The 12,500-nt window shown below is 49.7% G+C and overlaps 1 protein-coding gene across 1 annotated transcript in view; it reads right to left on the bottom strand.

The window, feature by feature from the left end:
• The window catches only part of LOC149435127 (uncharacterized), a 9,637-nt gene extending 759 nt beyond the window's left edge, over nucleotides 1-8,878 (bottom strand). Inside the window, exons 1-4 of the mRNA XM_089662976.1 lie at nucleotides 8,554-8,878; nucleotides 7,172-7,224; nucleotides 5,038-6,673; nucleotides 986-1,133 (exon numbers count right to left, since the gene is read on the bottom strand). Of these exons, the coding sequence (XP_089519102.1) occupies nucleotides 5,237-6,673; nucleotides 7,172-7,224; nucleotides 8,554-8,878 (1,815 nt within the window). The 3' untranslated portion in view covers nucleotides 986-1,133; nucleotides 5,038-5,236. The remainder of the gene's footprint in view (nucleotides 1-985; nucleotides 1,134-5,037; nucleotides 6,674-7,171; nucleotides 7,225-8,553) is intronic.
• Between the last annotated feature and the right edge of the window lie 3,622 nt (nucleotides 8,879-12,500).

Here is a 12,500-nt window from a genome sequence, read left to right as displayed (position 1 = left end):
GGAGATTCCCTCCCAGTAGTTTGTGTCTCTGCCCCTCCCACAATGGGGAGATTTCCCCCAGTAGTTTGTGTCTCTGCCCCTCCCACAATGGGGAGATTTCCCTGCAGTAGTTTGTGTCTCTGCCCCTCCCACAATGGGGAGATTCCCTCCCAGTAGTTTGTGTCTCTGCCCCTCCCACAATGGGGAGATTTCCCCCCCCAGTAGTTTGTGTCTCTGCCCCTCCCACAATGGGGAGATTTCCCCCAGTAGTTTGTGTCTCTGCCCCTCCCACAATGAGATTCCCCCCAGTAGTTTGTGTCTCTGCCCCTCCCACAATGGGGAGATTTCCCCAGTAGTTTGTGTCTCTGCCCCTCCCACAATGGGGAGATTTCCCCCAGTAGTTTGTGTCTGTGCCCCTCCCACAATGGGGAGATTCCCTCCCAGTAGTTTGTGTCTCTGCCCCTCCCACAATGGGGAGATTTCCCCCAGTAGTTTGTGTCTCTGCCCCTCCACAATGGGGAGATTTCCCCCAGTAGTTTGTGTCTCTGCCCCTCCCACAATGGGGAGATTTCCCTGCAGTAGTTTGTGTCTCTGCCCCTCCCACAATGGGGAGATTCCCTCCCAGTAGTTTGTGTCTCTGCCCCTCCCACAATGGGGAGATTTCCCCCAGTAGTTTGTGTCTCTGCCCCTCCCACAATGGGGAGATTTCCCTGCAGTAGTTTGTGTCTCTGCCCCTCCCACAATGGGGAAATTTCCCCCAGTAGTCCTGTGTCTCTGCCCCTCCCACAATGGGGAGATTTCCCCCCAGTAGTTTGTGTCTCTGCCCCTCCCACAATGGGGAGATTTCCCTGCAGTAGTTTGTGTCTCTGCCCCACCCACAATGGGGAGATTTCCTCAGCTTCCAATGAATGTCTATTCTCCATATTGGAATCAGCAATGTAACGATGGGATTGGCTGCCCTCTGGTGTGTCCTTCCCCCCCCATAGGTTGCCCCGGGGTCACTCACACAGATGGTGGGGAATTCTGCGATGGCGAAGTCATACAGCTCGTCCATGTCCAATGTATTGTTGTCTCCATGACGTTTCCCGGGCGTATTCCTCGAATTTTATGATCATCAGGGTCATGGCGTCCTGCATGGTAAGGCTCTTATAATCCTGGAGAGGCAGATTGCAGGGTGTCAGGTATAAAGTCTGGGGGGTGTCAGGTATAAAGTCTGGGGGGGTGTCGGGTATAAAGTCTGGGGGGTGTCGGGTATAAAGTCTGGGGGGTGTCGGGTATAAAGTCTGGGGGGTGTCGGGTATAAAGTCTGGGGGGTGTCGGGTATAAAGTCTGGGGGGTGTCAAGTATAAAGTCTGGAGGGTGTCGGGTATAAAGTCTGGGGGGTGTCGGGTATAAAGTCTGGGGGTGTCGGGTATAAAGTCTGGGGGGTGTCGGGTATAAAGTCTGGGGGTGTCGGGTATAAAGTCTGGGGGGTGTCGGGTATAAAGTCTGGGGGGTGTCAAGTATAAAGTCTGGAGGGTGTCGGGTATAAAGTCTGGGGGGTGTCGGGTATAAAGTCTGGGGGGTGTCAGGTATAAAGTCTGGGGGGTGTCGGGTATAAAGTCTGGGGGGTGTCGGGTATAAAGTCTGGGGGTGTCGGGTATAAAGTCTGGGGGGTGTCGGGTATAAAGTCTGGGGGGTGTCGGGTATAAAGTCTGGGGGGTGTCAAGTATAAGTCTGGAGGGTGTCGGGTATAAAGTCTGGGGGGTGTCAAGTATAAAGTCTGGAGGGTGTCGGGTATAAAGTCTGGGGGGTGTCGGGTATAAAGTCTGGGGGGTGTCAAGTATAAAGTCTGGGGGTGTCGGGTATAAAGTCTGGGGGGTGTCAGGTATAAAGTCTGGGGGGTGTCGGGTATAAAGTCTGGGGGGTGTCAGGTATAAAGTCTGGGGGGGTGTCGGGTATAAAGTCTGGGGGGTGTCGGGTATAAAGTCTGGGGGGTGTCGGGTATAAAGTCTGGGGGTGTCGGGTATAAAGTCTGGGGGGTGTCGGGTATAAAGTCTGGGGGTGTCGGGTATAAAGTCTGGGGGGTGTCGGGTATAAAGTCTGGGGGGTGTCGGGTATAAAGTCTGGGGGGTGTCAAGTATAAAGTCTGGGGGGTGTCGGGTATAAAGTCTGGGGGGTGTCGGGTATAAAGTCTGGAGGGTGTCGGGCACAAAGTCTGGGGGGGTGTCAGGCACAAAGTCTGGGGGGTGTCGGGGCACAAAGTCTGGGGGGTGTCGGGCACAAAGTCTGGGGGGGTCAGGTACAAGGTCTGGGGGGGTGTCAGGTACAAAGTCTGGGGGGGTGTCGGGCACAAAGTCTGGGGGGGTGTCGGGTACAAAGTCTGGGGGGTGTCGGGTACAAAGTCTGGGGGGGTGTCGGGCACAAAGTCTGGGGGGGTGTCAGGTACAAAGTCTGGGGGGGTGTCGGGTACAAAGTCTGGGGGGGTGTCAGGTACAAAGTCTGGGGGGGTGTCAGGTACAAAGTCTGGGGGGGGTTGGGCACAAAGTCTGGGGGGGGGTCAGGTAACAGGTCCATGCATTCTTATTAAAGTAATGAAGTAATAATTAATTTGCCTCGTGTGCACTACAGGACCCCTCGGGGGTGGGGAGGGGGAGTAATATGCAAATGAGCGGAGGGCGGAGATCCCTCTAGATGGATATTGTACAAAATGATACATTGTATGATGACTATTATTATTATCACTCTGCGCTGCTTCACCTGACAATTGCGCGGTCATGCAACGCTGCTCCCAAGTGAAATTTGGATCATTTATTTACACAAATAGAGATTTCTTTTGTTGGTATCAGATGACCTCCGGGGGGGGGAGGGGCGGGGGGGGTTATTTTTTATTATGTAAACAAATAAAAACTAATTTTTTTTGTTTGTTTGAGTCCACACACTATGGGAGATATATCTGAAAATCGATTGATCCTGATGTACTGACAGCCAATCTCATTTCTTGAGGTCCAAAAGTGCCAGGACAGTGCAAATCCCCCCAAATGTCAGGACGGTACGTATCCCCCCCCCCCCAAATGTCAGGACGGTACATATCCCCCAAATGTCAGGACGGGACAAACCCCCCCCCCAAATGTCAGGACGGTACAAATCCCCCCAAATGCAAGGACAGTACAAATCCCCCCCAAATGTCAGGACGGTACAAATCCCCCCCCCAAATGTCAGGACGGTACAAATCCCCCCAAATGTCAGGACGGTACGTATCCCCCCCCCCCAAATGTCAGGATGGTACGAATCCCCCCAAATGTCAGGATGGTACGAATCACCCCCCAAATGTCAGGACGGTACAAATCCCCCCAAATGTCAGGACGGGACAAACCCCCCCCCAAATGTCAGGACGGTACAAATCCCCCCCCCCAAATGTCAGGACGGTACAAATCCCCCCAAATGTCAGGACGGTACAAATCCCCCCAAATGTCAGGACGGGACAAATCCCCCCCAAATGTCAGGACGGTACGAATCCCCCCCAAATGTCAGGACAGTACAAATCCCCCCCAAATGTCAGGAGGGGACAAATCCCCCCCAAATGTCAGGACGGTACAAATCCCCCCCAAATGTCAGGACGGTACAATTCCCCCCCAAAAGTCAGGACGGTACAAATCCCCCCAAATGTCAGGACGGGACAAATCCCCCCCAAATGTCAGGACGGTACGAATCCCCCCCAAATGTCAGGACAGGACAAATCCTCCCAAATGTCAGGACGGGACAAATCCCCCCCAAATGTCAGGACGGTACAAATCCCCCCAAATGTCAGGAGGGGACAAATCCCCCCCAAATGTCAGGACGGTACAAATCCCCCCAAATGTCAAGAGGGGACAAATCCCCCCAAATGTCAGGACGATACAAATCCCCCCCAAATGTTAGGATGGTACAAATCCCCCCAAATGTCAGGATGGTACAAATCCCCCCAAATGTCAGGACGGTACAAATCCCCCCAAATGTCAGGACGGTACGAATCCCCCCAAATGTCAGGACGGTATGAATCCCCCCCAAAGTTCAGGATGGTACAAATCCCCCCCAAATGTCAGGACGGTACAAATCCCCCCCAAATGTCAAGACGGTACAAATCCCCCCCAAATGTCAGGACGGTACAAATCCCCCCAAATGTCAAGACGGTACAAATCCCCCCCAAATGTCAGGACGGTACAAGTCCCCCCCAAATGTCAGGAAAGTCCGGGGCACGGTGAGATTTTTTAAGTTTTCATTTTTTGTCACAATTGTTTTTTTACACCCCGTCACCAGCACAGTACTGCGCCATCATTAGACTGGGAGGGGGGGGGGGGGGGCGGTGATTAGGGACACTGACTGGGGAAAATAAAAATAATAATAATTTTTTGGGTCACATTTTTAATATATTTTAATTTTTTTTTTACAATTTTTTTTTTTACATCCCATTATCAGAGTGCCCCCATCCTCTGGGTGTGGCTGAGACAGACAAGCGACCCCCATTTTGCCCACCTGTGCAGGTGACCCTGACCTATCGAGATCGGAACCTGAACCATCCAATGACCCCACAAGAGGAAACCCATAGGGAGAGCCCCGTGCCAAGCTGACCGAGCCAAGCTGACCATGCCAAGCTGACCGTGCCAAGCTGACCATGCCAAGCTGACCGAGCCAAGCTGACCGTGCCAAGCTGACCGTGCCAAGCTGACCATGCCAAGCTGACCGAGCCAAGCTGACCATGCCAAGCTGACCGAGCAAGCTGACCGAGCCAAGCTGGCCGTGAGTGTTGGCACCGCACCCTCCTTTATCCAGAGCAGGCGGTGAGCGCAGAGAAAGTCTCACTTACCATGTTGTCAGATTCTGGAAGACCGAGGGAGAATTCAGCCGCTGTGGTACCTGATACAGTCGATGCCCAATATATACCCAGACAGGACAGTGCCACACCCAGGGGGACCGCCTGATTGGAGAGGGATGAGCTGAGGATTGAGGGGGGGGGGGGTCCTTCCTCCTCTCTTCATTGGTTCCCAAAAAATGTTGCCAAAACTTTTAGTAAATTGTCTCTGAATGTTCAGCACCTACCGGGGAGGGTTAACCCTTTCTGGGACGAATCCCCATCCGCCCAACGCAACAATGTAACCGATTATCTTCACCCAGAACACAGACACAAGAGGGAGCCGGGATCGATCGATGCGGGTTTGCTATGTAAAGAGGAAGCGGATGAAAGAGAAGAATAGGAGAAGAGGACAAGCCAGGGTGTCATATGTTTCCTTCAATGTTATTATATGGAGTGGGAGAGGAGAGAGGAGGGAAGAAGAGAGAGAGGGAGAAGGAGAGGAGAGAAAGGGAAGCGGAGAGGGAGAGGAGAGGGAGAGGAACAGTAGAGGGAAGCAGAGAGGGAAAGGGAAAAGGAGAGGAGAGAAGAGGGAAGAGGAGAGGGAGAGGAAAAGAGAGGGAGAGGAACAGTAGAGGGAAGCAGAGAGGGAAAGGGAAAAGGAGAGAAGAGAAGAGGGAAGAGGAGAGGGAGAGGAAAGGAGAGGGAGAGGAACAGTAGAGGGAAGCAGAGAGGGAAAGGGAAAAGGAGAGAAGAGAAGAGGGAAGCGGAGAGGGAGAGGAAAGGAGAGGGAGAGGAACAATGGAGGGAGAGGAGAGGAAAGGGAAGCACAGGAGAGAGAGAGGAGAGGGAGTAGAAAGGGAGAAAAGAGGGGGACAAAAGGGAGAGGGAGAAGAGAGGAGAGGAGGTGGAGAGGACAGGAAAGAAAAGGGGAGGGGGGAGGGAGAGAGAGGACAAGAGGAGACCAAGGGAGAAGGAGAGGGAGGGGAGAAGGAGAGAAGAGGAGAGGGGGGAGAGGAGAGGGGGAACAAGAGAAGAGAGGGAGAGGAGGACGAGACAAAGAAGATAGGGGGAGGAGAGGAGCTGGAGAGGAGAGGAAAGAAGAGGAGAGGGAGAGGAGAGGGGCAACAGGAGAGGGCAGAGGAGGAGGGGAAGATGAGAGGGAAAAAGAGAGGGAGAGAAAGAAGAGGAGAGGGAGAGGAGAGGTGAGGGAGAAGAGAAGGGAAGGAGAGGAGGAGAGGGAGAAGAGGACAGGAAAGAAGAGGAGAGGGAAAGAAAGAAGGGAGGGAGAGAGGAGACCAGAGGAGGAGAGGGAGAGAGGAGGAGAGGGAATAAGAGGAGGAGAGGGAGAGAAGAGGAGAGGGAATAAGAGGAGGAGAGGGAGAGAAGAGGAGGAGAGGGAGAGAAGAGGAGAGGAAGAGAAGAGGGGGAGGGAGAGAACAGGGAATAAGAGGAGGAGAGGGAGAGAAGAGGAGAGGGGGAACGAGAGAGGAGAGGGAGAGGAGATAAGAGAAGTAAAGGAGGGGAGAGGAAAAGGAGGAAGAGAAGAGGGGGGGGAAGAAGAGAGGAGAGGACAGGAAAGAAGAGGAGAGGGAGAGAAAAGGGGAGGGAGGGAGGAGAGGGAGAGGAAAGAAGAGAGGGAGAGAAGAGGGAATAAGAGGAGGAGAGGGAGAGAAGAGTAGAGGGGGGATGAGAGAGGAGAGGGAGAGGAGATATGAGAAGTAAAGGAGGGGAGAAAAGAGAGAGAATGGAGAGGGAGAGGAAAGGGAGGGGAGAGAAGAGAAGAGAAGAGAAGAGGGGAGAGGGAGAAGGAATAATGGAAGAAAAGGAGAGGGAGAGGAGGGGAGTGGAATGGAATGGAGAGGAGAGAGAAGGGGGAGGGAGCTAAAGGAAAGGGGGAGGAGAGAGAGAGAGAAGAGGGAGAGAAGGGGAGAGAGAAGAGAGAGAGAGTAGAGGAGGGGAGAGAGAATGAGAGGGGGAGAGGAGAAGAGGGAGTGGAGAAAGGAGAGCAGAAGAGAGAGGAGACGAGAGATCCTGACACATAATAACCCTGTACTGCTCTGGCGATGGTGAGATGTTTTTGAACCCTAATAACCCTGAATGCTGAAATTTAATAAAGAAAGTCATTTTTCTTCGCTCAGAACGAATACAAAAAGTCCCACATTAGGAATCCTGTAGCAGCTGGAATCCAACGCCTCCGGGGCGAATGAGCCACATGGAAGTAGAGCCGGAACCAATCCCGTCCTTCCTCAGAGGGCCATCACTTTGGCATGGGACACAGCATTGTCCATAGAGGCCTCAGAGAGAAGTCTGTTCCTAATCCCCATGTTGCCTCCAATCACGATGTGGAGGTCTTCAGACACATGGTGAACGGAGAGTTACGTGAGCGAAGGGTGGAGAAGTTTCAGGACATGGAGGAGATCCCTGAGGGAATCCTGGAGATAGAGAACAAAAAGATATTATTCTTCACCCAGCAGACAAGGGCCGGGGGGGAGTTTCATCGGGTGGGAAAGACTATGAGGAGGAAATGGAGAGGATACTAGGGAGTGGCAGAACCTGGGAAACCCAACAGCAAAATGTAAGAAGGTATTTAGTGATAGAACCCAAACGGACGGGGTATTGGATAGTAAGGAGGCCAAATCCTTGGTTCCCTCTGCATGCCGGATCCCCACATTCTACAACCCACCCAAAAGCCCTAAAAGCTTCACCTAACCTCCGGGAAGACCGAACTCCATCCAGACTACAATAGGAGAATCTGTGGATTGTCATCTGCAACCTATTGGGTCACAAATTCCATCTTTCCCAGAAGATATCCGAGACGTAATAAAGATCCCGGAAGGGATAGAAGTGGGGGAGAATCTTCTATCTGGCACCATCGATGGTCCCATCATTGTATACTAATACAAAACAGTATGGATTCGTGAAATGGGCCCCAGGAAGGTTCAACCATTTAAAACGACTTTGAAAGGAAATGTTCCTTGTAGGCCCTGGAATTTAGCACACCTAGGAGGGGGGGGGACACTATGATATCCAAAAGAAAGGTGATGTTGGGGGGGCCTAAGTTCTCTGCCACCTTGGCGAATCTCTTCGTGTCATAATGGGAAGATGAGGCCATTCTTGGAAGAGATTTGGAGAAGGTTTATCGATGATATTTTTGAGTTCGGAAAGGGAGAATGGCATTCCTAATAGAATTGAGGGAGGGGCTAGGTTTTCGGCCAGCTTGGCAAATCTTTTTTTGTTATAATGGGTAGATGAGGCCATTCTTGGAAGAGATTTGGAGATGATATTTTTGAGTTCGGGAAAGGTGTATGGAATTCCTATAGAATTGGGGGGGGGGGGGTTAGGTTTTCGGCCAGCTTGGCAAATCTTTTTGTGTCATAATGGGAAGATGAGGCAATTCTTGGAAGAGATTTGGAGAAGGTTTATCGATGATATTTTGGAGTCCAGAAAGGTGTATGGAATTCCCTATAGAATTGGGGGGGGGGGCTAGGTTTTCAGCCAGCTTGGCGAATGTTTTCGTGTCATAATGGGGAAGATGAGGACATTCTTGAAAGAGATTTGGAGATGATATCTTTGAGTTCGGGAAAGGAGTATGGAATTCCCAATAGAACTGGGGGGGGCTAGGTTTTCGGCCAGCTTGGCGAATCTCTTCATGTCATAATGGGAAGATGAGGCCATTCTTGGAAGAGATTTGGAGAAGGTTTATCTGTGATATTCTGGGTCCAGAAAGGTGTATGGAATTCCCTACAAAATTGGGGGGGTGCCAGGTTTTTCGGCCAGCTTGGCAAATCTCTTCATGTCATAATGGGAAGATGAGGCCATTCTTGGAAGAGATTTATCAATTATATTTTTGAGTTCGGAAAGAGAGTATGGAATTCCCAATAGAATTGGGGGGGTGCCAGGTTTTTCGGCCAGCTTGGCAAATCTCTTCATGCCATAATGGGAAGATGAGGCCATTCTTGGAAGAGATTTATCAATTATATTTTGAGTTCGGAAAGGAGTATGGAATTCCCAATAGAATTGGGGGGGTGCTAGATTTTCAGCCAGATTGGCAAATCTCTTCATGTCATAATGGGAAGATGAGGCCATTCTTAGAAGAGATTTGGAGATGATATCTTTGAGCTTGGGAAGGGAGTATGGAATTCCCAATAGAATTGGGGGGGCGGCCTAGTTTTCGGCCAGCTTGGTGAACCTTTTTGTGTCATAATGGGAAGATGAGGCCATTCTTGGAAGAGATTTATCAATTATATTTTTGAGTTCGGGAAGGGAGTATGGAATTCCCAATAGAATTGGGGTGGGGGGTTAGGTTTTCGGCCAGCTTGGCAAATCTTTTTGTGTCATAATGGGAAGATGAGGCCATTCTTGGAAGAGATTTGGAGAAGGTTTATCGATGATATTTTTGAGTTCGGGAAGGAGTATGGAATCCCCAATAGAATTTTTTTCTTTAATCGATGATCATGAAAATGGAGTCGAATTTTGGCACGACTGATGATACACAAACCATTAATTTCTTGGACTCGAAGATATTTGTGGATGAGGGGAGAGTGTACGATGAAACCCGTTTTTAGCTAGTTGCAATTTTGGGCACATGTGGCACACCCAAAAAAGAAAAAAAATGGTCGTCGTTGAACACAGGACATGGGTAGCACGTCCGGAGTTTCTGCCTGCTTCTGGGACTCCCCTCCCTGTGTACAGCAATCGTCGGCAGTGCTGAGTACACAGAAAAAGTCGGCCGCTGGAAGCTGTCAAACGTTCGGCAATGGTTTATATATGAAATTAGGAATACAGAGCGATACAATGTAACATATTGTTACTTTTTTATCTTTATGTTCATTCATTTGCATTTCGAAGTGATGAACTTCCATCTGCAGATGATGTCAGCTGAGGAATATGTGAAGCCGACATTCCCTATTCCCGATCTGAAGAAGTCTCATCTTCTCTTCGTATTGCTTCCTTTGTGTGACCCCGCCAGTACCCTCTGCTTCCCTACAAACTGACCACACTAGGCATGAGGGCACAGCATGGTCAGTTCTCTAGCTGTGCTGGGAACTCAGCCCCTGCTCCTCCTCCAGTCGGCAGACTTGCCCTGACACGCCCCCCCCCCGCACAACCATTACCTAGGAAGACCAGTGTACTGCTGTTTCTCCCACTCCCTCTGGGTGACATTGCAGGGATTGTGACAAACATTGTAGCAGATTCCTCCTTTTTGTTCTTCTGAAGAAATAGCCGTTTGTCTGTCTGTGTCCATGTGCAGAGTGAATGGGAGTGGCTTTGTAATTATCAATCAGCGGCTTTACCCGCGGGGCTCTACTGAGGAAAGCGGCAGGGCCTGCATCCCTTTTAGAGGTGATTTCCCTTTGGCAGTATTTCACCAATAATGAAGTTGTTGTTGCAGGGGATGCCCAAAACCTGACTTCTTGGAAAATCAGTGAGCCGATCACAAAAGCAGAAATTACATTTGGGGGGGGGGGGGGAGTGGAGGATAGAGCGGACCATATGTCAACAGTGTGCAGAACGCCTCTAGGCGGCCATCTTTCCTTTATTACAGAAGATGATGGCGCCGCGGATTGAAAAGGAACGATCATTTTTAATAAAAATCAAATTCCAAGATCCCTTGTGTCACAACCGTATATGATAGATATATATATATATGGAAAAATAAAAAAAATGTTTTTTAATTAAATATATATATTTATTTAAAAAAATATATATATTTTTATATATATATATATATATATATATATATATATATATATATTTTTTTTTTTTTAAATTATTATATATTTATTTATTTTATTTATTTGTTTGTTTTATTTTTTTGTTATTTTTATTTATTTTTTTATGTATTTATGTATTTAATTTTTTTATTATTTTTTTCTTACGAAAGTGGAGTTACCCTTTAAATATGTCAGAAGAGCACCAAAGGACCTCATAGGTGCCGGATTCTCCTGTACATTGTGGACGCTGACTTGGATTTGACTCCTAATAACCCCTCTATTGGTTTGGCAATGTTAGATTGTATTTGTTCCTGCCAATAAAGCTTGTTTCAATTTGCATTTTGGAGAGATCTAGATGGGGGGGGGAGGGCAGAGAAGAGAGCGAAGGAGAGGGGGCGCTCCTCCTCGCCTGCCTATGGTAAGCTGACATCACAACTCCGACTACTTTCTTTCGTTTGGGGCGGAGCGAAGAAGAGTTACATTCGTTTTTGTTATTTCTGCTCGTGACTACATTGGGGAGATTTTCCCTCACCTCCTGCTCCTGTGACACCTCCTACAGGAATTGCAGGCGGTTGTCACCAGGGCAGGAAGTTGCAGGCAGCAAGAAGAACATTCTCAGAATTCTAACCCTCCCCCCCCCCCCCCCCCCGGGTTTAGGTTTTTGTCTGTCTCCACAGGAGAGATTTCTCACCACTTCCTGTCCTGGCAGGAAGTGAAATCCCGCACGGCAATACAAAGCCTGACCAGAAAGTGATGAGGGATCCAACACGTTAGAGTTGTCACCGGAACCGGAAGTGAGGAGAAATCCTCTACTGGAGACACCTGGCCTGGCGACAACTAAGAGGGGATTTCCATCACTTCCTGTTGTGTCATCGGGATAGGAAGTACAGCCATGGTTGTCATCCTTGTTTTTGAAGACATAAAACACAAAGAAAAACCCCCAAAATAAAGTTGTAGCACAGACAGGTCCGCGTATCTCTGCTGTGTGACCCCACTATTGGCAGTTCCGGGTACAGGAGTCAAATACCGACTTACCTCTGGGCAGATTATTGTAGTTCCTGTACAGCAGGGCTCGGACTGGGAGAGGGAGGAGCAGCACAAGGAGCCAATAAGATCCATGCTGACAAGAATCATACTGATAGGAGGAGAGAGCAGAGTGACAGAGAGATGAGCTCATCACTGTGCTGCTTCTCCTTTCACTGTCCAGTCATGGGCTGGGGGCTCGTCTGGGATGACCTGGTTCAAAGGAAGAAGCAGCACAACAAGCCAATCAGATCCATGCTGACAAGAAGCCTACTGATAGGAGGAGAGAGCAGAGTGACAGAGAGATGAGCTCATCACTGTGCTGCTTCTCCTTTCACTGTCCAGTCACGGGCTGGGGACTCATCCAGGATGACCTGGGTTCAAAGCAAGGAGCAGCACAAGGAACCAATTAGATCCATGCTGATAAAAAAAAGCATACTGATAGGAGGAGAGAGCAGAGTGACAGAGAGATGAGCTCATCACTGTGCTTCCTCTCCTTTCACTGTCCATTCACAGGCTGGGGGCTTGTGGGCTCATCTGGGATGACCTGGGTTCAGAGAAAGGAGCAGCACAAGGAGCCAATCAGATCCCATGCTGACAAGGAGCCAATCAGATCCCATGCTGACAAGAAGCCTACTGATAGGAGGAGAGAGCAGAGTGCCAGAGAGATGAGCTCATCACTGCGCTACTTCTCCTTACACTGTCCAGTCATGAGCAGGGAGCTCATCTGGGATGACCTGGGTTCAAAGGAAGAAGCAGCACAACAAGCCAATCAGAGCCTATGCTGACAAGAAGCCTACTGATAGGAGGAGAGAGCAGAGTGACAGAGATGAGCTCATCACTGTGCTTCCTCTCCTTTCACTGTCCAGTCACTGGCTGGGGGCTCATCCGGGATGACCCGAGTGCAAAGGAAATGGTATTTTTGGCACTTCTAGAACAAATATAACAAACCACTTTCAATTGGATGCTTA

Source organism: Staurois parvus, unplaced genomic scaffold (assembly GCF_062004578.1).
Source record: "Staurois parvus isolate SC_StPar_1 unplaced genomic scaffold, SC_StPar_1.0 ptg001599l, whole genome shotgun sequence".
NCBI lineage: Eukaryota > Metazoa > Chordata > Amphibia > Anura > Ranidae > Staurois > Staurois parvus.
This window is presented reverse-complemented; position numbering and strand designations above follow the sequence as displayed.